Source organism: Arvicola amphibius, chromosome 4 (assembly GCF_903992535.2).
Source record: "Arvicola amphibius chromosome 4, mArvAmp1.2, whole genome shotgun sequence".
Classification (NCBI taxonomy): domain Eukaryota; kingdom Metazoa; phylum Chordata; class Mammalia; order Rodentia; family Cricetidae; genus Arvicola; species Arvicola amphibius.
The window spans coordinates 71057044-71083905 of record NC_052050.1 but is presented as its reverse complement, the minus strand read 5'-3'; the positions used below and the strand labels follow the sequence as shown (position 1 = coordinate 71083905).

The following is a 26862-nucleotide window of genomic DNA, read 5'->3' as shown; positions in this document are numbered from 1 at the left end:
GGGGCCATGGTGGCACACATCTTTGATCCAAGCTCTCAGGAGGCAGAGGCAGAGGCGACAGACAGCCTGGTCCACAGAGCTGAGTTCCAGGACGAACAAGGCTACACAGAGAAACCGTAGCTTGACCACAAAACAACGGAACAGAGCAGATGGAAGCCAGGCCCTTCCACACAGCCCCTGTGGTTTTACCCTCCTCCTTCTCTTTCAAAGCCCTTTCTCACGCACTTCCCAGTCCTCATCAGGTGGCTGTCTCGGGGTTCCCTCTTCCACTGACTGAATGTTTAATTAAGTACGAATCCCAGAGACTGGGTAACCTTCTTGTCTGTCCTTGTAAATTCTTTTACTAAAGGCCAATCCCGACTAGGTTTACAGGCTTGCAAATAGAGGGAGCTAGGAGGTCACCACGCAAAGAGCACAGCAGGCTAAGTGCCTTTGAATGGCCTCTTGCCTTTAAAGGCGGGTGTGGCAGCCAAGCCCAGGGTCCCTGCACACATTGCTATCATTGCTACTTTGAAATTGACCTGGGTTTGTCTTTCAAAACAGATAATCTTGAAGAATGAGATAGTTCGCTTTGATCCCGAAGCTTGGGGGAGAAGTGTGGATGGTAAAGGCTGAGGAGGGTGTAGCTCTTGCTTAGTGTGTGTGAGTTCCTGGGTTAGAGTCCCCAGAAGCACCAGCTGCAGCCAACAAACAGTACCTCGGTGGTTTACTCACCTCCTGGTACCAAGGGGCAAGGAGGCCCCAAGATACCAAACTCTTGGGATGCTCTTGTCCTTTCTATAAGATGGCACAACATTTGCAGCATTTGATCTATTGTCACCTCCTCCCAGATACTATCCTTATATTATTTATATCTGAAGCAATATAAATGCTGTATGAATAGTTTTTTTTTTTTTTTTTACAATTATTTGTCTCTGAACTAATGATAAGAAAAAATGTTCAGGACAGATGCAACTCATTTGTTGGTGTGTATTCATGTGTTTGAGTAAACCTGTGTATATGACTGCACATATATGTGGGTGTGGAAGCCAGAGGTCCATTTTATTTTCTGAGACAATGTTTTTTGTTGACTTGGAACTTGCAGATTGGTTAGGCTGAATGGCTTGTGAGTTCCCAGGATCCGTCCACCTGTCTCTACAAGCATACACCACTATGCCTGTGTTTTGTTTTGTTATTTGGAGACAGGGTTTCTCCATGTAGCTCTGACTGTCCTGGAACTCACTCTGTAGGCCAGGATGGCTTCGAACTCACAGAGATCTGATTCCAGAGTGCTGGGATTAAAGGCGTGCACCAACGTCCAGCTCATGCCTGGCTTTTTTATGTGTGTTCTGAGACTGAACTCAGGTCCAACTTAGCCCCTATTTTATTTTCAAGACTTCTGATCAGCTGTTGGTTGATCAAGGGTTGTGACGCCTTGGACAGAGATGACAGCTGCACCTTGCTGTGACAGAACTAAAATCCAACGTGAAAAGCGTTCATGTTTTCAAGTTTATGATAGTCTAAAATAAGCAAACTGCTCTACTGTGACGGATATGTGAACAGTGGTTGCCTCTTTGGAGTAGGGGCTCTTTCCGAGTGCTTCTGAGGGTCACGTTGGCGATAGGCAAGCATCAGAACTATGTGCTTTCTGTAAACTAGGTGTGGCCATTGACGGGAATAACCACGAAGTCAAAGAAAGGCACATCCATCTTGTGAAGAAAAAGGGGAAAGTGAAGGCTCTGGATGAAGAACTTTACAGTAAGTAGGAAATGCTCTGTGTCAGAGTGATGGCTGGCACACAGGTCCCTTGAAAATACGTCATTGTCAACAGCATTTGAGACTGAAAAATTGTCTACACTTGGGTGACTATCAGAAGGGTTAAGGCCGTGTTGTAAGACTGTCTCAAAGTGTAGGATGTTTTATTTTAAGCAGCTCTATGTGGAGATTCTAAAACCTATTTTAATACTTACACATTTACTTGAATTATTCTGGCACACAATACTGCTTTTTTACTTATATATGTATGTATCCTTTTCCTTACTAAATCAACTTATTATGATTAAGAAATAAGGGCAAGTCGGGTGGTGGTAGTACAGGCCTTTAATCCCAGCACTATGGGCAGATGAGTTCAAAGCCAGCCTGGTCTACAGAGTGTGTTTCAGGACAGCCAGGGCTAAACAGAGAAACAACGTCTTAGGAAACAAAACAACAACAACAAAAAGGAAAAAAGGAAAGAAAAGTAAGACATCGTGGCCCTAGTTTGTAATCCTGGCACCTGGGAGGCTACGGCAGAGAGAAGTATAGCTGTCCACTTGAGGCCAGTTTGGTTTATGTAGTGAGCTCCAGGGCTACTACGGCCCTGGCTCAAAAGGGAAAATGAAATGGGTTCAGTTTCTGATAAACACGAAGTAAAACTTAACAATATAGGTAGTACCCAGATGTGGTATATCCCTGTGGTGTCTGCCATGTGTGACTGACATTAAAGGTAGGTCATCAATTAAGATGGTATGTTTAATATAATGAAACTACTTTGTCTTAGTGGTGCTATGCCAATGCTCTTTTTCCTCTTCTCTTGAGACAGGGTTTCTCTGTGTAACACTGGCTATCTGTAAACCAGCCATGAATTTAGAGATCTGCCTGCCTCTGCTTTCCAAGTGCTGTGAGTCACCACCACCCAGCTACCAATAATTGTTTTTAAAGTACAGACAGTTGTCCAAAGAGATGGCTTTGCTTGCCACACAAGCCCTAGAACCAGAGTTCAGATCCTAGTACCTCTTTAAATGCCAGGTAGGCATGGCAGTAATTCCAGCTGTCAAAAGACAGAGACAGCAGGGCCGCGGTGGCAAATATCTTTAATCCCAGCACACAGAAGGCAGAGGCAGGTGGACTTCTGTGAGTTCAAGGCCAGCCCTGTCTACAGCGTGAGCTCCAGGACAGCCAGGCCTGCACAGAAAAACCCTGTCTCAGAAAAAAAAAGTGCACACACACACATACACACACACACACACACACACACACACACAAAGGCAGAGACAGAGGATTCCCTGAGCAAACTGGCTAGCAAGGCTAGCCACAATGGGTGAGCTCCTGAGTTTAACACAAATCTCTGCATCAGTGAATAAGGTGGCCACCAATCAGGGAAAGCACTCTGGCATTAGCCTTCAGCCTCCACACACGTGAAAACGTTCATGCACATACCACGTAGACACATGTGTGCAAACACACATGTATACACCACATATGCACACAGACAAACACTCATGTACAGCATACATGAATACAGCAATTGGCTTTCTTTTTGTTTAGAGCAAGATAGCATGGACTTGAAGGTGGAGTTTGAGACTCACTTCGGCATTGCCCACACACGCTGGGCCACCCACGGTGTTCCCAATGCTGTCAACAGTCACCCACAGCGCTCAGACAAAGACAATGGTAAGTGGATCCTGTTCAGGCTATGTCTACCTCTCCCTGAATGACCCACCAGAGATGATCCTGGCCAGAGTGGCTTCCATGCCCACCTCAAAGTGCCTTTCTCACCTGCTGAATCCTCTCAAGACATCTAAGCATCTACTCCCCTATCATCCTGGTGGGCCACACTGGGCCTCAGTCAGGCCAACCCCTGGTCCCCTGGACACGGGAAATGATGGCATTTTCCTCACAAGGGCTCTTTGGAATTCGTTCCAGGAGTGAAATAAAGCAGCACATTGGTTCATTTTTCATCACTATAGCAACAGACCTGGGGCTGAGTACTTATAAAGAAAGGAGATTTATTTAGGTCTCAGTTTTAGGGACAGAAAATCTGTGATCGGGCAGGGCATCTGTCTGACCTCTGGTGAGGCTCCTCTTGGCTTCAACACCACGTGCTAAAAAAGCAGAAAAGGAAACAGACCAGATGAGGTAGGGACCAAGTGTGCAGCCTCCCTTCGTAACCACACACACTCTCCGGAAGTAGCGAGGATCCAGGGAGCGCTCTGTTAGTTTCTTTTGCAAGCATCCCCCCGATAACTTCCCAGAACTTAAAGGTCCTACCACCTGCCACGTGATCACCCTGGGGACCCAGTGTCACATGCAGTGAGCTCTTGAAGGATATATTCAACCCATAGCAGAATAGTATGAGAAGAACTATGTGTTCTAGAAGGCTAGGATCCTAAAGAGAAGCTTGGAACTCCTTCATCCAGCTGGCCTCATTTCCCTACCCCACAGAGAGTGGTCCTGGGCGAAGGCGGGTGATACTGCCAATCATGATTAGTGTCTAGTACCTCTCCAAGCCCTAGGTCCCAGAGTCAGGGCTCAGCAGTCAAGAGTTTAAGGTTTTGAGGGGAGGAGGGAGAGGCTGCAACCACACAGCTTCCTTCCCTGCCTAGTGACAAGGCCAGCCATACCAGAAGCTCCTCACTTCAGAATACACTGTGAGCCAGGCAGTGGTGGCACACCCCTTTAATGCCAGCAGAGGCAGGTGGATCTCTGTAAATTCAAGGCCAGACTGGTCTACAGAATGAGTTCCAGGACAGCCCAGGGCTACACAGAGAGACCTCATCTTGAAAAACAAAAACAAACAAATGAACACACAAACAAACACACAAAAAGAACTAATGTGCCTGATGGTGCACGACTTCATTTGACATAAGTGATTTTGGAAGCTGGAAGCCTTTTTGATAATATCCAAAGAAAGTTCCACACAGAGTCAGCTGCCGGATGTTTACCACTGACAGGCAGGTTACTTCGGGTGTAAGCTGCAGACATCCATGCAGGCATCGCCGTCACTGCAAAGGAGACCTGATTGCCACACGTCTCGGGAAGAGTGTCCAGTGTTGAGTCATCTCCCTTAGCATCTCGCTTGACTGTCACTTCTCTCTCCCCCACACTTTTCTTCCAGAGTTTGTTGTCATCCATAATGGGATCATCACAAATTACAAGGATCTGAGGAAATTTCTGGTAAGGGGCTTCCCCTGGCTAAACCAAATCTGAGTCAGCACTGGTCTTCCTCCCGACACTTTCACTGAGCCTGTGCCCCTCCCAAAACAAACACGGGAACTGAGCAAGACCCACTCTGGGTCCTGTCGCCACCGGGAGTGAGAACCATGTTCAGGCCTTGTCTGGGGAGAGATGCCAGGGCTTTAGTGTTTATCTCCAGGCTGCTATGGATCAAAATAATGTGACCTGGGCTTCGGCAGAGTAGCTTGTACTAGACGACACACCCACTCAGACACCACGTAGACTGTGGTCTGAGAAGCCAGACGGTGAACCTTTCCACGGTGTGAAAAGGTCGTGCCGTGTGAGCTGGGATGTGAGTGGGTTTGACTCACATATTTTATATCACTGCCGCTCTTTTGCAATGTTCAGATTAACGATGAAGACAAGCTCCTGAGGAGGGACAGGCTCTGGGGGTAAGAGGGTGACTCAGAGGTGTTTGGCTGCTGGGTTCTGGCAGACGTTTCTCGTCCCTTCCCAGTTTTGCTTGTTCTTGCCTTAAGTCATATCATAAGGGACTAGAGGGAGGTGGCCCAGTCAGCATTGCACAATGACCAAAATCGGTCACCCTCGGTACAACCCCATCTTCCAGGAAAGCAAGGACTACGAGTTTGAGTCAGAAACAGACACGGAGACCATCGCCAAGCTGATTAAATATGTATTCGACAACAGAGAGACTGAGGATATTACCTTTTCAACACTGGTCGAAAGAGTCATTCAGCAGTTGGTGAGTTACGAGTGCCCCGTCTGTCTAAACACATCTTCATTTGTAGCTTGTGCAGATCCCCACAAGGTGCTGAGGGGGAAAGAGAATTCGCGTAGAGAACATGTACTTACAATGTTTTATTCCTGTAGAATCTGGAGAAAGTCCAGTTTGGGGAGTGAATATCCAACGGAATGTTTACTTCCTTTTAGCCCCTCTGAGACGGTGGCTGGCATTCTAATCTGTGGCTTTTATAACCATGGCTTGTGAGCATGTGCAAGCGTAGCTGTTCATATTGTCATCTCTCACTGTCATATGCTAATCAGATGAACTGTGACTGATGTTGGAGACCTGGAATTGTAGCCTTTCCTCCTTGTCAGAAGAGCAGTCGGGGGAAATGCCCACAATTAAGTACAAAATGAGAAAGGAAAGCAGGGAGGAGGGGAGAAGGCGGACGTGCATAGAGCACACAGGAATAGGTTTCCGAGCTATCTGCTTTTTAAGGGTGCATAGCAACAGCTAGGGCACGAGAGATGTTTGCTGTTCCAGGAGAAGATTGTGGTTTTGTGATAGGAGAGATCAGAGCACAGGAAAATGCTGAAGTCAGTGGGAGAGGCCCAGGAAAGCCAGCAGGAGAAACTGGGGATGCGTCAGCCAGCCAGCCAGACTCAAGAGCCACAGCTCCTCCCAAAGGGGAATAGACACCGGAGCGATGAGCTTGTTCAGAGAGATAGACATGGGACCTGGGGGATTGTCCAGGGGAATAGACATGGGGGTTGGGGACATGTCCAGGGGAATAGACGTGGGGGTTGGGGACTTGTCCAGGGGAATAGACATGGGGGTTGGGGGCTTGTCCTGGGGAATAGATAGGGGGGGTTGGGGACTTGTCCAGGGGAATAGACACAGGGGTTGGGGTCTTGTCCAGGGAAACAAACACAGGGGTTGGGGCCTTGTCCAGGGGGACAGACATGGGGCTTGGGACCTTGTCCAAGGAGGATAACTTTCCTCAGAGGAAGTGGAGTAGTCAGGGCCTGCATGGGATGGGAGACAGGAAAAGGGGTTTGGCTATCTCAGAGCCCATCCCTAAGGTACCATGCCACCCAGGAACTGGTCCAAGGCTACAGCAGCCTGGACATGGTATTCAAGTCCCAGAATCCAGGCCTCATTGGGTCAGAGAGTGCTGTGGGTTAGCATGCCATGGTTTTGGATAAGTCAGCCTACAGTCAAAGTGTTTAGAGAGAATCACCACCAAAACCCTTTGATCTGTGTCACCCTCTTTTGGGGGTCCAAGATTTAGAGGACCTATCTCTAAATTATAGCGTATTCTATAGTGCCATTCCTTGGTACTAGTATGAATTGGTTCCTAGACCCTAATCAAAGACCCAAATCAAGTTTTAAATAAACTGTCATAGTATTTGTATATTTGTATATAACCTGTGCACATCGCTCCATGTGTTTTAAATTATCTCTAGATTTATATATTAAATATAATACCTAATATAGCAGAAAATCATGTAGAGATTGTTTCACTACATTGGGTACTCTAGGGAGTAGTGGCAAGAACAAGTCTGGGCATGCTCACTCTGGGATAATTTTTCATGAAGAATTTAAATTAAAAAAGACATTGGGTAAGCTGGAGAGAAGGCTCTATGGTTAATGCTTACTGATCTTGTAAAGAACCCAGGTTCAGTTTCCAGCACCCATGTTGGGTTGCCCACCCTGTAACTCCTGTAACTCCTGTAACTCCATTTCCAGGGGATCTGTCGCCCTCTTGTGGCCTCTGTGAGCACTGCACACACATAGCACACATAAAGTCATGTAGACAAATATGCATGCACATTAATCAAATAAGTAAATCTCAGCAAAGAAATTGGTAGTCCTGAATTAGGAAAACTGGAGTCCAGTTCTAGCTTTGTGCCAATAGCAAAATGAGGCACAGTCACAGCCACAGAAATGATAATAAGAGAATTAACAAGACCAGTTCTCCTGGATGCTCTAAAGTCCAGGGACCATTCTAATCACTTAAGTGCATTAGCCTTGAGCCTCAAAGTCATACAGATAGAACTGCTGTCTTCTGGGTAGCAGATAAGGAAACTGAGGCATGAAGGTGGCTGGAGCAATTGCCTAATTAAGGGAAGGGATAAAGCCAGAACTGGATCCCAGGTTGGACCCAGTGTTGAGTTACACTGATCAAACCCTTGAACCTTCCAGCTACTCCCTGAACAGGCCCCTTCCTGAGGCTCAGTGCTGGGTTTCTCTAGCCCTGACTCTCACTCTCTGCGGCTTTAGCTGAGGTCATCTGTTTGGCTTTCGCTTTAATGGCATCCTCCATAAGCTACCTCTGTACTCAGATCGTTATGCCACCCGCATCTGCCACAGAGAGGAGCTGGGGTCTCCCTGCCTGGATCAGTGCCTGCAGAGGCTTGATCAGTTAGAGCAATTGCTACTCCATAGGCCTTCACCTTTCTCTGCTGTGTTTTCAGGAAGGCGCCTTTGCATTGGTTTTCAAGAGCATCCACTACCCGGGAGAAGCTGTTGCCACAAGGTAAGGCATTAGTGCTTCCAGGAACGAAGGCATAAATACGATCAAATCATTTGGTTTGAACTTAGGGGTTCTTGCAAACTGCAGAGCGCTTGTTGGGTCTAAAGGACATCACTGCATTGCAGTGGCCAGTGGTGCTAGAGCTCTTGTTTTTAAAACGGAAAACGTAGGTGAAGCGGTGGTGGCGCCCGCCTTTATTCCCAGTACTCGGGAGGCAGAGGCAGGCGGATCTCTGTGAGTTTGAGGCCAGCCTGGTCTACAAGAGCTAGTTCCAGGACAGGCTCCAAATCTACAGAGAAACCCTGTCTCAAAAAACCAAATAAATAAACTAATAATGCATTTTTTTTAAAAAAGTTCTTAAAAGCCCAAAGCTTATCCCTTGTCACCCATGTGGTAGGGACATAATAGGGTTCACCTAAGAAGTCTGGATCAGGCCCTGCATTCCTCTGCTGGAGCCCGTCTCAAAGGCACTTCACTGCTGACTAGATTCATAGAATTAGATTAAATGTCATCTTTTTATTTTATACTCAGATGGATTGATCCTCCACTCACCTAGAGATCCAACTAACATTTGTTGAACCCTTACTATGAGCAGGTTTCTGGAGACGACCTTGGGACATCCAGTCTCTTTTCAGGATGCTTGCTCCAGAGGCCAGAGAAAGACAGGGAGTGGTGCTGCTTTGTGGTGGGGCTGGGAAGGCCACTGGACCAGGGATCTGAGACTGACTCAGACATCAACCCAGGAAAGGAAGGCAGGGAGTAGTAACTGCTTCCCCAGGAAGTGTGGCTCTCCCGCCTCCTAGGACAGAGGGTTCCTAGGTAGGACTTCCCATCTCCATGGATGTTTACTGATACCTGCTGCAGGCTAGGCTTGGGGACAGTCATGAATCAGGCAGTTACAGACATTGCCCCGTGAACTTGACAGGCTAGTTGGTGAGTGGAGGGTCTGGTAAAAGCAGCCCAGCTCTAAGGGACTTAGGTGTTCCGTGGGCTGCCGGCTTTATTCTAAAAGCACAAAGGAGCCATTTAGAATATATGTGTGGCCCTGGGAGACCTGATCAGAGTGAGTGAGACTGTCCCTTGAAGGCTGTCACAATGGCTACCCAGAAAATCAGTTGAATTTATCATAGTCTTACTTTTTTCCTTGGGGCAGGGACAAATATGTCATTTGAAATATAATCTCATCAAATCATAGAATAGAATTACAAAATACCAGCTGCTCCCTAGCAAATCTAGAAGCTCCCTTGGAAATCTTATAACGTGATATTACTGTTTCAAATGAATGTGGGGCGAGGAAGCAATAAAGCCCGAGTTTTCTAAATTGCCTGTAATGGATGGCTGGACCATCCAGACCGGCCCTTGGGACATCTCAGGGGGTCTCTGCGTCTTAAAGGAGAGCTTGATCTGAACAATAAGATCAGGGAGCCATTTACCCACAAACCCAGATACCCCTAAGCACTATTATCAGTGTGTGAGCCCTATCAATATTTCCGGGCGATCTGAGCTAGCTCCTCGCTGGACCCAGAACAAGGTCTCAGATTAGTTTTAGACACAACAAAGGATGATACAAAGATAGTCAGGGTACTCAGCACTTTTTCCTCAGTCTTTCCGAACTTTGTCCCCTATTTCAAGAAACCAGAAGAGGGGGTCTTGAGTACGTCAGTGCTCATGAGGAACAGGCCTGCCATTGCTAAAGAAATGATAGGGGTGTGTCTGATTCAGGCAGACTCAGAAAATGCCTGTATATGGGCTGGATCCAGACTATTAATAAACAAGTAGTTTGCTATAGAGATGGATACTTTGCATTGGTACGGATCATGGTCTGTTGATACAAATTTAAGGTCAATTTTGTTATATGTATATTTCTGCTCTTGATTAAGGTATTATGTTTGCAGCTCATTTAAAAATGTAATGTATAATTAAGAAATACAGGTTAATAGATAGTCATCTACAATAGTCAAGCTTGTAGTCATGCTAGTTAGGTTTTTTAGATGTATGGAGATATATTTCAGATGGATAATTGTTCTTCAAAACTTTCAAAGACTAACAGCACATCAGTCTATATGAGAAAGAAATTGTTCAAGACAAAATATTAACCCACTCTACTGAAGTCAAATTCTTGGAACAACCTTCGGTGGTCCTAACAAAGTGTATTCAGAGTTTTCTTATTAGTCAGTTAACATGCTGGAGGAGAAAGCACCCAGTCCACTCTAGCTACAGAAGCCCCCTCCCCACCCCCACTCAAGGTAAAGTGTGACACGCTAAGGTTTCAGTTGTCTGTGGTCAAACAAGGTCCAGAAACAGACAACTCAAAGTTTAAAATAACTTTTGTTGTGGTAAGTCTTATTTTTTTTATTTTGTTGTTGTTGTTATTAGTCTCTTACTGAACCTAAATGAACTATCATATGTGAATACATATGAAGACCTTGTGTGTATTGAGTTCACGGTCTGCAGTTTCAGGCTTACACTGTTTGCGTGTGTGTGTGTGTGTGTGTGTGTGTGTGTGTGTGCGCGCGTGCGTGTGCCACTGTATACAAGTGTGCATGAGGGTGCACGTGTATGTGGAGGCTAGAGGTCCACATCAGGTGTTTTCTCTTATGTGTAAGGTGAGTGTTTTGCTTGCACGTATGTATTTGTACCACTTGTGTGCCTGCTGCCCACAGAGGTCAGAACACAGAGGGCATCAGATCTGGACTTATGAATAGAACTGGACTTGTGGATAGCGATGAGACACCGTGGGGGTGTTAGCGACTAGATTTAGGTCCTATGCAAGATCAGTGCGTGCTGTTAACTACTGAGTCGTCACCCAGCCCCTTCACTCTATGTTCTGAGATACGGTATCATCGAACCTGGAGCTCGCCCATCCACCCAGCTGTAGGCTGGCTGGCTAATGAATTCCAAGGAGCCATGTGTCTCCAGTCTGTGTTCTCCTGCCTCCCCTCCCCATCTGCGGGGCTTATGGACGTACACACCACCCATTGTGTTCCCCTTTTAAGTAGCTTTTTGGGGGTCCTGACTGAGGTCCTCATGGTAGCCACTTGGTCAGCTGAACTATCTCCCCAGCGCTCATTTGGAGGCGGTACTACCATATCCTGCATTGACAGACAGGGCAGTGAGGAACTACGGTCCTGGAGTGTTGCCTGCCTGGGTTCTAAGATGCAGAGATCTAAATTGTATGAATTATGGAAGTGATCTACTTGTTTGATGTGAGTGCTGTAATCTATCAGATAAAGCAGAGAATTGCATTTGGAAGGCAGGATGCCGTTAAGATCATGACCTAAAGCCAGACGGTGGTGGTGCACATCTTTATTTAATCCCAGCACGTGGGAAGCAGAGGCAGGTGGATCTCTCCGAGTTCGAGGCCAGCCTGGTCTACAAAGAGAGTTTTAGGACAGCCTGGGTCATTACACAGAAAAAGCCTGTCTCATAAATAAATAAATAAACAAATCTCATGATTTAATACCTTCAACAAGCTTAGGTCAAAGCAGTAGTAAGCAGGAAGGAAATACTATGAAGTGCACACTGAAGAGTCTATCCCATGATAATCAGAGAGCCTGGTGCTGGTGACAGACGGGCACCAAGGCCTCACCCACATCAGCTTCTGTCATTCCTGGGAGACTCTTCTTTGGGAAAGTCACTGTTTCCTTTGTGACTAAACCCATTTTGTACAGGTCAAAGATTCTAAGTTTCCCTTAGGTATCACTTAAGCCAAGGTACGACTATGCTGGAAACTGCCCTTTGCAGCCCACAGAGTACAGTACTGTCTTCCCTTGGTATCTCTGGGAGTTCTGGCACTAAACCCTGTCCAGATACCAAAATCATTAGACACTCAGGTCCCTTGTATAAAATAGCATAGGGCAGTATTTGCATATAATTTCTCCATATTCTGTGTACATCGGGCCTTTCTCTCATGGTAAATGTCCAGCCCCTGAGTCCCAGCCATGTGGGTTAGCTGCTTATGGAGATTTGGAGACCTGGGAGCTCAACATCTCATTAAAGTGGGGAGAGCACGATACTAGGCTAATTGGTCAGATACCTGGGAGATGATATGAGGGAGCTGGCATCTTCATGCCAGTCTGTTGGCCCCTGCTCAAAACCTGGAAGGCATCATCTTATGGTCAAGATGTCCAGGGAAAGGAGGGTGTACCAAGAGGCTGAGAAGAGACCCGGGGTCTCAAAGTGATGGGTCACTTGATATCTTCTTCCCGCAGGAGAGGCAGCCCACTGCTCATCGGGGTACGAAGCAAATACAAACTCTCTACAGAGCAGATCCCCATCTTATATCGGACATGTGAGTTCCCTGAAAACATCAGCAGTCAGCTGCAGGGTAGCCACCCCCTTGCAGCCAGCTCTGTCTCGAGGCAGCCATACCGTCAGCACCCCCAACACTCTTGTCTTGGACCCAGCTGCTGTGCGGCTCCCGGTTTCAAAGATGCTCATGCAATGGACGGAGACTCAGCTCCATCCTTTAAAAAAAGCATGTCATTGTGAATATTTTGAGACCTGCACAGTAATAGAGGGAGCGGCAGGCAACTGGGGAGAATGGTAACTGTGCCCTGATTCGAGCTTCTTTGGGCTGTTTTCATTCGCCTTGCTCTCTCCCACCACAGCCATTTAAGTGCTCTTTCAGCACTACTGAGCTATTTGGGGGAGCTTTTTACGTGATTTGGCTGGCACAGCCATAGCTAAAAATGGCAGATTTCTCCCACACAATATTCAAAAGAGGAAAATGGGTTCCTTGCCATGTGGTATGCAAATAAAGCAGCCTGCTGAGACTCGCAACCCGTTCTTATGTTTACTAGGCAATATCGAGAATGTGAAGAATATCTGCAAGACCAGGATGAAGCGGCTGGACAGCTCCACATGTCTGCACGCCGTGGGCGACAAAGCTGTGGAGTTCTTCTTTGCTTCGGATGCAAGGTAGCTCAGCATCTTTACTGTTTCCCTGGGACCGTGTACCCAAAGAGTCACTGTCTGTGCACACTTGGAGCACCTATGTAGGTCAGAGGACAGCTTGTAGGAGTTGAATCTCTCCCCAGGACTGAATTGAGGTTGTCCCACTTGGTGGCAAGTGGCAAGCACCCTTACCCCCTGAGCTACCTCGCCAGTCTGAGATATTTTAAATTTTAGAGGTACACAGGCACAGGGAAAGAAAAGTTGGGATGGGGGAGAAAGGGGAAAAAGAGAGGGTGGGGTGAGGGTAAACAAGAGAGCTACAACTTGGAACAGATTTTGGTTACCTGTAAGTGGTATCTGGGCATTATAACTGGCTGAAGTCCTCGTTTTGTAGAAGTGCTCAAAACCACTGAGCTCTTACCGTATAGTCAGTGACACAGGTGTTTTTTTTTAATATTTATTTCTTTATTATGTGTACAGCATTCCCTCCATGTGTGCCCGCAAGCCAGAAGGGGGCGCCAGGTCTCATTGATGGCTGTGAGCCACCATGTGGTTGCTGGGAATTGAACTCAGGACCTCTGGAAGAGCAGTCAGTGCTCTTAACCACTAAGCCATCTCTCCAGCCCCGACACAGGTGTTTCTAAAATTAAAAAAGGCACGGATGCCGGGGTGGGGGGAGATGAAATAGTGTTCATAGGCAAAATAATTACACCCTTTTAAAGCCATCTGACAAGCTGTGAGAACCAATACTGGCAGCTTTCCAGAGAAGAAAGATGTGGGAATCTTAGCAGTCACTGCTGAGCTGTCAGCAGGGACCAGACCTACCTCATTCCTTCTAGAAGCTTCTCCTATGATTAAGCACTGTAGAGTCTTAACAGTGAGAACGGCCACACTTTAACCAAGCCTCTCAGCGTTCTCGTTTCATTCCGTGCCTGTGACAAGTATGACAACCAAAGGAACTGAGGGGAGGGGAAGTGTTTTTCAGCTTATCCTTTCTGGTCACTTTCCATCAACAAAGAAAGTCAGGGCAGGAACTCCAGCAGTATAAACCATGGAGGAAAGCTGCTCCTCGGCTCACTTGCTGATTCCCACCTAGCTAGCTGTCTTATACTGCCCAGGACCACCTGCCCAGGGAATGGTGCTGCCCACAGTGGGAGGAGCCTCCTCCATCAATTAGCAATCATGACAACCTCCCTCCGACACACCCACAGCCCCCCACAGTCCCCCACAGCCCGATCTGATCTGGATAATCCCTCAGTTAGGACTCCCTCCCTTCTCAGGTGACTCTAGGCTGTGCCAGGTTGAGAGTTGAGGCCAACTGGGGCAGCGAGCGTCTAGAAGTTAGATCTCACTCAGGTTTTAGCGAGATTACATGTGTGGTAGTGTGTCCTTCCATCAGAAGGCAATACTAGTCCATCATTTCTCTCTCTGTACTTAACCAGAGGCTCAAGTCCTTATTCATTGGCTGAAGATTCTCTCAGCTGTCCCCTCTTGGTTTCAACAGCCATTCAAGATCCTTGACTCGAGTTACTCATAACTAGTAATCCATGAACTATTCTATCATTTGTTCTTTATTAGCTAGAGTCTATTATATAAGGAGAAACTTGTCTTCATAAACTGTGTAGTTATAAGATTCAAGTGCTGAGCGAACAAGATGGTTCTGTGAGTTCAGGCTCTCGCAGCCAAGATGATCCTCAGACCCACGTGCTGGAAGGGCGAAGTGACACCTGTCCGTTCCCCTCTGGCCTCCACACAATGCTATGACATGTCTCAAGCAAGTGCTTTATATATATTCAGCATGTCTCAAGCAAGTGCTCACTTATTTTTTTTTATAGTCAGAATAGTGTATGTTTTCCCAACCCCTCCAAAGGTGCCATGACCTTATTTGAAGAAACCAATCATAAAAAGACATCCGTTAGATTTTCTGGGAGGAGGATTTGAACACATTAGATATTTGATGATTCGGAGGTGAACTGTTAAGTTTGAAAAGAATGTTAGTATTAAAATAGGTTAAAATTTAGCCCTTAAGATTTAAGAGATACATGTAAAATGTTTGCTGAAGAAATGGTGTGTTCCCATACGTTTTCTACTGGGTTAAGATTAAGGTTAGAGTTCAAAATAATTGATGGGAGAGAGACGTGTAGCGTATGGGAGGGCTTGCCTGTGGATCTTTTTACTGTAATGCCACTGTCCTGCCTAAAATGATAAGGATCCCATGCCTGAGAAACAGCAAGCGGCTGCCACCTTGTAACTTTTAAAGGTAGAACATGAACTCTGATGTCCTCTGATGTCTTTTTTTCCCTCCTTCCAGTGCCATCATAGAACACACCAACCGGGTCATCTTCTTGGAAGATGATGACATCGCCGCAGTGGCTGATGGGAAACTCTCCATTCATCGAATCAAGCGCTCAGCTAGTGATGACCCCTCCAGAGCCATCCAGACCTTGCAGATGGAACTGCAGCAAATAATGAAAGGCAGGTATCTTCCAGGAGTTCCCGTGCACTTGCCTCGAAGAGCAGGCGCTCAGTGGTCAGAGGATGGAGGGGACCCCAAGTCCTCAAAACTGCAGGAGCTAATGTGTGAACTGGATGGTCACTGTATCTGACCCTCTTTCATCTGGTTTGTTTCCATAACATCAGACAGAAAGATGCCTGCTGACACTCTTTAAAATCTTTGGGGGGCTTTGTGGGAAATACCAGCCCTGTGGCATGGTGACATCTTGGCAGAAAAATTACAAAGAGACAGTGTTTTAAGCCTTTTCCTACGCTTTCCCGGTTTACAGTGAAGCTATAAAAATTTATCTAAATTAGAGTTACTTACCTTGGTGATGTCTCCCTGGCCAGGTAACTTCAGTGCATTTATGCAGAAGGAGATCTTCGAGCAGCCAGAATCAGTCTTTAATACCATGAGAGGTCGGGTGAATTTTGAGACCAACACAGGTAGGAAGCCCCTGTCCATGCCTTGCTCCGCTGAATGCAGGCCTATGTAGGGTCAACATTAATACCCTGCCTCGTGTCCTGCAGTGCTCCTGGGTGGCTTGAAGGATCATTTGAAGGAGATTCGACGATGCCGAAGGCTCATCGTGATTGGCTGTGGAACCAGCTACCACGCTGCTGTGGCTGTAAGTGCGATCCATCAGATCTTAGGTAGTCCTGGGAGGTTAACAGCAGCCAAGACCAAGATGCTGGTCACAGTGCTGTAATACACTGGCCTCTGGATTTGACCAAGTCCTTGTACTCATTCCCGTGAGTGAGCCTGAGAAGTGTACTGAGTCCTTTCTTCAGGTGAGGTGGCCTGTGAGTGACTGAAGTTCCCATACCACTGGGACAGCAAGGCATCGTGTCATAAACTGTCCTTGAAGCCCAGTGCCTAGTGTCCCTATAAAGCCCATTACTGACTTCAGAGTCTATTCTTTTTTTGGGGAGGGGGGTGTCGAGACAGGGTTTCTCTGTAGCTTTGGAGCCTGTCCTGGAACTAGCTCTTGTAGACCAGGCTGGCCTTGAACTCACAGAAATCCATCTGCCTCTGCCTCCCTGAGTGCTGGGATTAAAGGTGTGCGCCACCACTGCCTGGCATTCAGGGTCTATTCTTTTTGGCTTCAGACACGGCAAGTTTTAGAGGAACTGACCGAGCTCCCTGTGATGGTTGAACTTGCCAGTGATTTTCTGGACAGGAACACACCTGTGTTCAGGGATGATGTTTGCTTCTTCATAAGCCAATCAGGTAAGGGAGACAGACGGCATGGGCAGATTTTCATCTCCAACCTCTCTTCTCTAGACAACATCACCCTCCCTCTTCTGCCAGTGCCTCTGTGCGCCTGCTGTGTACCACACATGCTCTCACACACTGGGTCATTTAAACCCTTAAAAGCGTTTGTTACCAGCAACACTGTACCCTGCTGTGTGAGCTTTCCTGGGGAAATGGGACCAAACATGTTTTCACCCCACAGGACAGACGAAAATGATCCCACCCAAGGCTAGTTTAATGAGCCAGTGAGTTTATTGACATTACTTACGGGACCATGGGTGACTCAGAGGTCTCGCCCTCCTCAGCATGGGTGATTCCCCATGAAAGCAGCATCCATGGAGCTCCCTGCAAGATTTTGGAGAAGTGGGTGTCCCCTGCTATTCTAAGTCTTCCAAGAACACTCGCCAACGTGCTCCTAAGTGTTTCCCGGGCTTAATTTAGAGGAGAAAGAAAAATCTCAACTCTACTGGGTTGTGAGTCCCATCCTTGTATTTATTCAGTCCGTAGTAGGCTCTGTGTCCAAGCTCTGGAGGTCAGCTATGTGCAGTGTCCACACTGTCCAGCAGGGGGAGCCATGGAGAGGCACCGTTTTTGGTTAAGGGGTAGGGAGTGCTTTTCTTTAGTGGAGAGAGTGAGCCTTACCTGGGTGTCCTCCTCACACCAGGTAAAGGTGCACTTCAGCTTAGCCAGAGCCTTGGAGCCACACCTAGAGATTTAAGAAGGTTATGTGGAATATTTCGATTTTGGTGAATTCCAAACCTTTATAAAAGTAGGAATATTCATATAATGAGTCATTTAACCTTAGAAATTACCAACCAAGCTAACATAGGGTCGTCCCTGTGTGCAATTCACCCGTCTCCTCTTCTGGACCATCTGGAAGTTATTCCCAATCCTGAGCATCATGTGACAGCTATCTCCACAGATAATTAAGAATTTGAGACAAAGATGATAGAGCATAAACCCAGAATGTCATTATCACTATTGGAAACTGGCCATACTATTCTAATATCCTGGGGGGGGATTTTAGTATTGCTTCCGTTTTGAATTTTTAATACCATTTCCATTTTCATGACAAGTTGGAAAAAACTAATACAGACACATCCATCATTTCACTGACTGACTGACGACTGACTGACTGACGGACTGACGACTGACTGACTGACTGACGACTGACTGACTGCCTTTGGGCTGACCTTCCCATCAGAGCCTTAACGCAGTTCATGAATAGGTAGGGAATGTAACAGAAAAGTAGGCAGATTCCATAAGAAAACAGTGTGGGGCAGCCCATAGGTCTATGGACGGAAGTATCTGGTTTTTAAAGGAGATTTAAGCAAACAGCAAGCTACCAAAACCCGAGATTGGGGCTAATGCGGGTAGTTCCATCTTTTTCCTTTTCTTCCCACCTTCTCTAATCGATGCTGACTTCAAGTCATGTGCTGGAAACCCAGAGGTCTAAAGAGAAAAAGGAGGAGGGGAGTTAGACCATCTGGAAGCATTTGGTGACTCCAGTTTTGGGGACAGGTCAGGAGCTAACTTAGAACACAGTCAAGAGCAGTGACCACGTGGAGGGCACAGTCAGAAGGTTGAGAATTCACTGGGTTCGATTTTATATCGACCTCATATTGCTTAAGTTTCTTTAAAATTGGCAAATCGGGAGTCAAAACCGGCTTATGATGTTGAGGTGGCCTAATTAGAAAAACTACTTGAGTCTACACTGGGTAATTGCAAGAAATGTTTCCATCAAGCAAGTTCTATTTGAGAAGCACCATGTGGGATGTCTTTCTTTTCAATGGCTATACCTCAGCAAATCCCACCCAGGCAACCTAGAGTCCCAGAACGGAATTCCAAGCCAATTGCAAAGCTGGTTGGAGATAACGAGTCTCATTTCTCTGGACTCCTCATCCCGAAGGGAAGTGGGGACTGAGGCCTCCATGGTGTTGACATAAGGATTCAAAGAAACGGGATAAGAATGTGCTTGCTACATAAAGAGTAATGAGATCTTCAATCTAAGAGACAACGGGAAGGATGTCGAACCCTTACTTTCATTTCTAGTGTTGGCCAGGCTTTGAATGTCTAAGCAGGAGAAGGAGGGGTGAATGAGGAGGCAGAGAGGAGAGGAGGAGAGGCTTCTAGCTGGCCTAGCACCTGCACGTGCAGACAGTCACTGATAACATTCCCATGTTGTAGGAGAGACTGCAGACACGCTCCTGGCGCTGCGATACTGTAAGGACCGCGGGGCGCTGACTGTGGGCATCACCAACACTGTGGGCAGCTCCATCTCCCGGGAGACTGACTGTGGTGTCCACATCAATGCAGGGCCGGAGATCGGGGTGGCCAGCACCAAGGTACGAGATGTTTGTGTTCTCCAGGGAGAACCTGGGTGGTGGCGTCAGCTGGAGAGATGGGTGCCCTTGCAATTGCACCTTGGCACCTTGGCTCTTGTCCCCTCCGCTCTCTCCCTTCCTCTCCTCATCTCCAATTTGCCATTCTGTCTTTTCCCTGTCTTTGTCCATGCTCTTTAGCTCTCCTATCTCCTAAACACCTCTGAGCTGAAGTCTTCACGGTCCCCCTCCTTCGTCCTCAGGCTTACACCAGCCAGTTCATCTCCCTGGTGATGTTTGGTTTGATGATGTCTGAAGACAGAATTTCTCTACAGAACAGGAGGCAAGAGATCATCCGGGGTCTCAGATCTTTACCTGGTAAGTTCCAGAACGTGGCTTTCTGTATTTTTAAATTCACTGAGCTCCTTTGGGTCTCTCTCTTCCTTGACTCTAATGTAAAGGATGCTGTTAATGACTCTCTCCTTCTAGATCTTTCTATCCAATGATACATCCTACTCTCCCCCCCCCCCCACTCCCCTCCCCAAACTGCCCAGCAAATCCTGCTAGGCCAAGGTTTAAAAGCCTCAGTTGTCAGTAGAACTCCATCCAGGGCCTCCTCCCTCTCTCCTGACTGCCTCAGTCAGTAAGTAGCAAGAGCTGCTGTTCTTGCGGATGTTTACCTTAAAATAAAGGAAGTTAGTTATCCCGGCTTCTCAAGCGAAACAAACAACAGTACTTGTTGCCAATAACAAAGGTCAAATTTTCAACCATCATTTAGAATTGGAAAGCTTGTCTCTACTTAGCCAATTCCCAGATTTGAAGGTTTTTCCTTTCTTTCTTTCTTTCTTTCTTTCTTTCTTTCTTTCTTTCTTTCTTTCTTTCTTTCTTTCTTTCTTTCTTTCTTTCTTTCTTTCTCTCTCTCTCCCTCTCCCTCTCTCTCTCTCTCTCTCTCTCTCTCTCTTTTCTCTCTCTCTTTCTTTCTTTCAACTAAGACTGACAACTTTTAACAAGGTGATTTGTAAAATAAAGTTTGTAACTAAACACATCCATTTTTAGATTTGCCTATCTCCGGGCCTTTGTATGACATCACCGAGTTGTGTGAAAGAGCCATTTAAGTGGAAAGCAGGCCACGTGGAACCAAGTGGAGAAACTTCAGCTATGTTTCAGATTGCACACTTGCTACTCCTCATTTCTAGAAACTTCCTTCTTGTCTGATGCAGAATCAAAGAACACTCCTAATTAGTTGAAGGTGTTTAAAACCTTTCCCTTTTCCAAAGACCAATTTTTGTAAGGCCGGGTTGCATACCTGTACTCCAGTAACAGTGGCAAAAATCACAGCAGTTCAAACGCAGAAGCAGATTGGTGTCAACTCTCTTATCAAAAAGTCAGACACGGGCTGGAGAGATGGCTCAGTGGTTAAGAGCACTGCTTGCTCTTCCAAAGATCCTGAGTTCAATTCCCAGCAACCACATGGTGGCTCACAACCATCTGTAATGAAATCTGGTGTCCTCTTCTGGCCTGCAGGCAGAGCACTGAGAATACTGTATACACAACAAAAAGTCAGACACTAAAACTACATAAAGGTGTTGGGCTGCTAAGATCACTCGATAGGTAAAGGCTCTTGCTGCCAAGTCGGACCCCCCCACTTTGATCCCCCAAACCCACATGATATAAGAACTGATTTCTACATACAGTTGTTGTTGTGTGTGCATGTGTGTGTGTGCATGAACATATGCACAAATACATGTAACAATTTTTTAAAAGATGTCCAACAATACCATTCTTCTCAGTCATTTTTTGAAACTATCATTATAGGCTTATTATTGTTACTATTTGCCAATGATTTTCCAATGAACGAAGCTGTACTTTTAAATTTTTGTTTGTTTGTTTTTCAAGGCAGGGTGACCAGGCTGGCCTGGAACTCACAGAGATCCATCTGCCTGGGCCTCCTGAGTGCAGGGATTAAAGGCATAAATCACCTTGCCTAGCTGATTAGTGTTATCTTCAAATTCAATTAATGTTGAGGCTATAACTCAGAAGAGCAAAGGCTCTGGAGAATCCAGAATCTTGCAATTAGCAAGAGTATAAATACAGTCCCAGGAGCAGGAAGTTTGAGCACAACAGGTCTGGCTTACACTGGCTTTGCCTTGGGCCCCAGCTCAGGGCAAGGAACTGAGGAGTTAATTTGGAATTTCAGTCCTGTATCTTCCCAGGGGGTGATTTTATTTTCTCTGGCTCCTGGTTTACTTCCTGTTGACTGGAGCTGGAAATGAGAGCTTACAGCCTACCTTACAGATAGATACTCACACAAACAGGAACTGCCAGCCTGACAAGGTTCTGGCCAGTATCCCAAGTTATCATCGCAGAACTAAGTTTAAAGCCCTTCTAAATAATTCATGGAAGCAGTGTCTCCTGAGCAATATAAGTTTCTAAACCTTGTTAGAGCCAATGATTTTCCTTGTGAATGTTTGGAAGTCAGAATGACAGGCTCTCGCCCTTGTCTCGTTGCACTGCTTAGAGCTGATCAAAGAAGTATTGTCTCTGGATGAGAAGATCCATGACCTGGCCCTGGAGCTCTACACACAAAGGTCACTCCTGGTGATGGGACGGGGGTATAACTACGCCACATGCCTGGAAGGAGCCTTGGTGAGTCCCTCTCTGCCCAGCCTCCACTTCCAATAACGCAGTTTCCCAGAGCATCATGGAGGCAGGTTTAGTAGATGCTGTAAGAAGCCAGTGGGAAAGGTGGGCAGGGCACACTGTTGGAAGGGAAGGGTGTACAAACCCACTAGCCACCCTGATGAGCCTGCTCTGAGCACTGCCTCTTGCCTCGGAGTCACAGAAATAAGTGAAGTGCGCTATCTGTCCCTAGGGAGTTCTCGGTCTCCAGGGGAGAGGGGGACAGGGCACTGGGTGAAGCTTCTTCAAGTGCCTGGCCTCCGAGACTCTATATGTTAAAAAAAAAAAAAAAAAGCTGGTATGTGCTTGTAATCCTTGCACTGGGGAGATAGAGACAGGAGGATCTCTGGGGTTCATTGATCAGCCAGTCTAGTTGACTTGGGGAGCACCAGGTTCCAATAAAAGATCATGTCTCAGAAACCAAAGTGGCGGGGGCTGGAGAGATGGCTCAGAGGTTAAGAGCATTGCCTGCTCTTCCAAAGGTCCTGAGTTCAATTCCCAGCAACCACATGGTGGCTCACAGCCATCTGTAAAGGGGTCTGCTGCCCTCTTCTGGCCTGCAGGCATACACGCAGACAGAATATTGTTTACATAATATGTATATAAAAGAAACCAAAGTGGGTGGATCTTGAGGAATGACATCAAGGTGTACACACACACACACACACACACCCCTCTATACACACAGATTGCATAGAGGAAGTCTTAAAATCAAATTCGGGTCCACTACCAGAAGAAACCTATGTGGGAAGGATTTTGGCAGTTGGAAATTGTGAGATCTCTATAGATCTTCCTTGTAAATCTCAAACTTCCAAAGGGGGAAGAGCTTGCATTCCCGCAGCAGTGAGCCTGAATTCAAAAAAAAAAAAATAATTGATGACTACCTATTTTGCCCCATGACTATAAATTAGCAATGTGAGGGAAAGCTGGGAGGGCTGAGACAAGGCACTAGAATTATAGGCCCGCTGAAGGCTGGCAAAGCTGGCTCCAGGGCTTCCACATCTCTCACTATTAGTTTGCTATCTACCGATCAGAATGCATTAAATTAAATCAGATTAAAGGGATCCCGCGTTCCAGGTGAGATTTCACTGCGAACCAGGACAGGAGTGCCAAGGATATTGGCTCCCCACTTTATCATACCTAGTCAATGGGCGGCTCACAAAAGACATCTAGGGAGTATTGCAGATGTTTGTAGCTGGGAGTAAACTGGCCTCTGAGTGCCAACTTTCAGCACATGCATCTTCCGCAGACTAATTCTTTCCTTATATGACTGGCTCATTGTAAAGACTATGAACAAGTGTACTGATGAACCCCAGATGCAGGAAGAGATACAGAGATCAAGGTGTCCGGGAAGGGATGTGGCGTTTCACCATCGTCTCTGATTATGCCAATCTCCTGGAACCATTTATTCAGTGATCTAGAAGCTTTCTGAGATGTCCTTTTGTGTTTTTATGGAGGCTTCCTCACATAGGCTTAATTGATTTAGTCATCGGCCACTGGTGATGAACTTAGTCCTCAACCCGTGTCTGCTCTACAAGGATGAATTGCCGTAAAGCTGGAAATCTCAGTTCTCTACACCAGCGTTGCTCTGGAAAGTAGAGACCTGTCCTGTTGCTCTCGTTAGCAAGGAAAGTCACCTCTCACTATGAACACTGTAAGGATTTTAGGGACTACATGCTAAAAAATAAAAGGGACAGAGACCAAACATACGTTAGCTGCTTTTCTCCTGGCCGAGATAAACTGCCCGGCAAAAGCAACTTGAGAAAGGAAGGGTTTGTGTTTGTTTTGGCTCTCAGTTTGGGGGTTGCTGAAGGTAGCTGGTCACACTGTGTCTTCAAGGAGCAGAGAGAGACAGGTGCTGACGTCCAGCTTCCTTTTTATTCTGTCCCAGGATCCCAGCCCATGGAATGTCTTCACCCACACTTAGGGCGGGTCTCCGCACCTCCGTTAAACCAACCTAAAAACTTTCTCGCACATGCCCAGAAGTTTGCTTTTATGAAATTTTCAATCCCACCAAGTTGGCTATGAAGGTTAACCCCTGGTGCATTTCCCGGTATCAGTCAATCCCTGCACTGTGAACAAGAGTCTGGCTCCCATAAGGCACAGGGGCACAGAAGAGGCAAAGCCCGGGTGGGGTACACTTTCAGTCCCTTGATAGTTCTGCTCTCTGGCTGTGGGGGTCAGCTGCGGTGGCCAAGCCTTGCTGATGAAAGATGCACATTCAGCTGTGCCGCCAAGTTGGTCTCCGAGCGAAGAAAGGCATGTTTAGGCTGCTGCTGGCACAAGGCAGGCAATGGCCCCTGTGTGGTTCCTGGGAGGCCAGCATGCCAGCTGTCTGTAGTCTCCAAGAAGGAGCCTCATTCCTCACAGGGTTTGCCTGACCCAAATAACTAGTTCTGGACAAGTGGAGGAATCTTTTTAAGATTCTCATTGGTGCAATGATGAAAACCTCACAGCAAATGAATGGAGATGGATCTACTTGGACGGGGGGGGGGGGGGATTCACATAATCGGGGTATGGGAATTTACTTGATAAGTCAATCTAAACAACTGTTTAGACCCGATTAAGGATCTAAAATTGGGAGACTGGTTAGCCGTCTAATTGAATAAGAGCATATCTAAGAATACAATACCACCATTGTCTGTGGTAACTGGGGAGGCCCAGTGGCTTGTCAAGGGAGTGGGGGTGGGGTGAAGGCAGGCTAGACTGACTCTAACGTTCTGTCTGGGTACATGACTGTGCATGGAACTGAAGAGAGGTGTCACTGTTGTTCCTGGAGGCTGCGAGGTGCTACCTGGGCAACCTTGTTCCAGCTCTGGACAGCAGCTCATGTTCTCTCCTGGCCCAGAGCATCCCATGCTGCTGTTGACCCATCTATGAACCCATCCACATAGCTGACCTTTAGAGACCTTTAGCTCTTACCCTAGATTAACCTCCTCTCCCAGCATCCCTCTATCCCCGTCTTCTCTGTTGCAGCCCCCTATCTCCCCAGTGTGACACTGATCCCAACTTGTGTCTCCGTAGAAAATCAAAGAGATAACCTACATGCACTCAGAAGGTATCCTGGCTGGAGAGCTGAAGCACGGGCCCCTGGCACTCGTCGACAAGCAGATGCCGGTCATCATGGTCATCATGAAGGATCCTTGCTTCGCCAAGTGCCAGAATGCCCTGCAGCAGGTCACTGCCCGCCAGGTGAGGTCTCTCCTGCGGACCAAGGTCCCTGTTTACCTGTTCTGTATCACACGTACCTATCTATCTCACTGACTGCTGCTGTGGGTGTGACCACACTCCGTCCTGTCCCCTTTTGTTTACGTTTATCTTTTAATGTGGAAGGGGGGCATGGACGTGCCATGGCAGATGTATGGAAATCAGAGACAGCTTGTAGGAGCTGGTTCTGTTCATCTATCATGTGGGCTCTGGGGCTGGACCTCAGGTCTTCAGACTTGTTGGCAGAAGCATATACTCACTAAGTCACCTCACTGGCTCTTTGAATATCACATAAATTTAGCAGCAAAGCAGAGAGCCTGAGGTCATATTCTCCAGCTCCTTAGTAAGGGCCAGTGACCAGACTGTCACTGAGCTGCTCTGGATCCTAACACTGGAGACAGGTGCAGCATCCTAGGGGTGGAGCTTCCCTCCAGGGTTTGTGTTAATGCAATTCTGATGCCAACTTTGGAGTTAAGTCAGATTTCACAGGGTAAGTACACAGTCCTTTGTAAGACTGCCCTCCCATCTAAACCCACAAATTAAGGGGCACTCAAACCTCAGACTGGCTGTGAATTTGGTGGTTCTCCAAATCCCTCACATTCAGTAATTCTCTGGAACAACTCACAGAACCTAGGAAAGGGCAATATTTATTATTAAAGTATTATTATGAAGGATTCAAATTAGGACCTGCCCCAGAAGAAGAAGCCATAGTGTGAAGGTTCCAAATAGATAGCTCCTGTTGTCTTAGAGTGAGGCCCCCCTCCAGGTACATTGATAGGTGTCACCAGCGCGCTCCCATGGCCTTGTGACTTCAAGACTTTCCTTGTGGTTTCATAAGCAGACATGGATGGAACTTGCTCTCCTGTCCTGCTTCTGTTCTTAGTGACACAAATTTCAACTTTCTAACCATCGTTTACCTTTCTGGTGTGGGCAGTCCCCATCCTGAAACCTCTTATGGTCTATCATGAGTTATCGTGATTGCAGTAAACTCAAGCAGGGAGTCCACCGTGAGCAGTAGCACTTCTAATTGCTGCAAGTCCGAAGGTAGATTGGCTCCCTCCCAGGAACTAAGCAGCCTGATACATTATTCACAGGCCTCATGGAGACAGGAGGTAGAGACCACTCAGACTCATGAAGTAAGTACATCCAGTAAGATGCCACTGCCACATGTATCTCAGCACAGCAGTTAGTGTAAAAACTAGCATATAAAGTTGGTATAAAACTAGTGAACTGAGCCAGGCTGGGGGTGGTGCACACTCTTAATCCATGCACTTGGGAGGCAGAGGCAGGCAGATCTCTGAATTCAAGGTCAGCCTGGTCTATAAAGTGAGTCCCAGGACAGCTAGGGCTGTTACACAGAGAAACCTTGACTGAAAAAAAAAAGGATACAGTATAAAAACACAATTGTGTCCTTTTCTACTGAAAACCCTCTCACCACAGCTTCCCATAAGACTGAAGTGACCTCTCTCCCATTCTACATCGCACAGCCCCTTACCACGTCCCACTGAGTGCCAGGCTACATCGCATGGCCCCTAACCACGTCCCACTGAGTTCCGGCTCTTCTCCCTGTTCTGATTCCCACTCATGCCAAGCTCATTCTTTTCTCCGAGCCTTTGAATGGCTCTTCCTATTGTTTTTGGGGTAGGGGAAAGGCTTTAATGTAAACAGCTTCATAGTCCAATGAGAAGAGCTACGTAGCTCTTTCTGTGTAGCCAAGGCTGACTGGAACTTACTATTTAGACCTAGCTGGCCTGGCTTTGCCCTTCCAGACTATCTTAGTTACTTCTTGGTTGCTCTGATAAAATACCTTGATGAA

At 46.8% G+C, this 26862-nt stretch overlaps 1 protein-coding gene across 1 annotated transcript in view; it reads left to right on the top strand.

Annotated features, from left to right (window-relative positions):
* Positions 1 to 26862, top strand: part of Gfpt2 (glutamine-fructose-6-phosphate transaminase 2) — a 45496-nt gene that overhangs the window by 14212 nt on the left and 4422 nt on the right. The window contains exons 3-17 of the mRNA XM_038327321.1: positions 1639 to 1737; positions 3286 to 3411; positions 4856 to 4914; positions 5543 to 5677; positions 8137 to 8198; positions 12407 to 12486; positions 12998 to 13115; positions 15403 to 15566; positions 15936 to 16031; positions 16116 to 16213; positions 16695 to 16815; positions 19027 to 19184; positions 19424 to 19538; positions 21679 to 21806; positions 24864 to 25031. Coding sequence (XP_038183249.1) covers positions 1639 to 1737; positions 3286 to 3411; positions 4856 to 4914; positions 5543 to 5677; positions 8137 to 8198; positions 12407 to 12486; positions 12998 to 13115; positions 15403 to 15566; positions 15936 to 16031; positions 16116 to 16213; positions 16695 to 16815; positions 19027 to 19184; positions 19424 to 19538; positions 21679 to 21806; positions 24864 to 25031 — 1727 coding nt within the window. The remainder of the gene's footprint in view (positions 1 to 1638; positions 1738 to 3285; positions 3412 to 4855; positions 4915 to 5542; positions 5678 to 8136; positions 8199 to 12406; positions 12487 to 12997; positions 13116 to 15402; positions 15567 to 15935; positions 16032 to 16115; positions 16214 to 16694; positions 16816 to 19026; positions 19185 to 19423; positions 19539 to 21678; positions 21807 to 24863; positions 25032 to 26862) is intronic.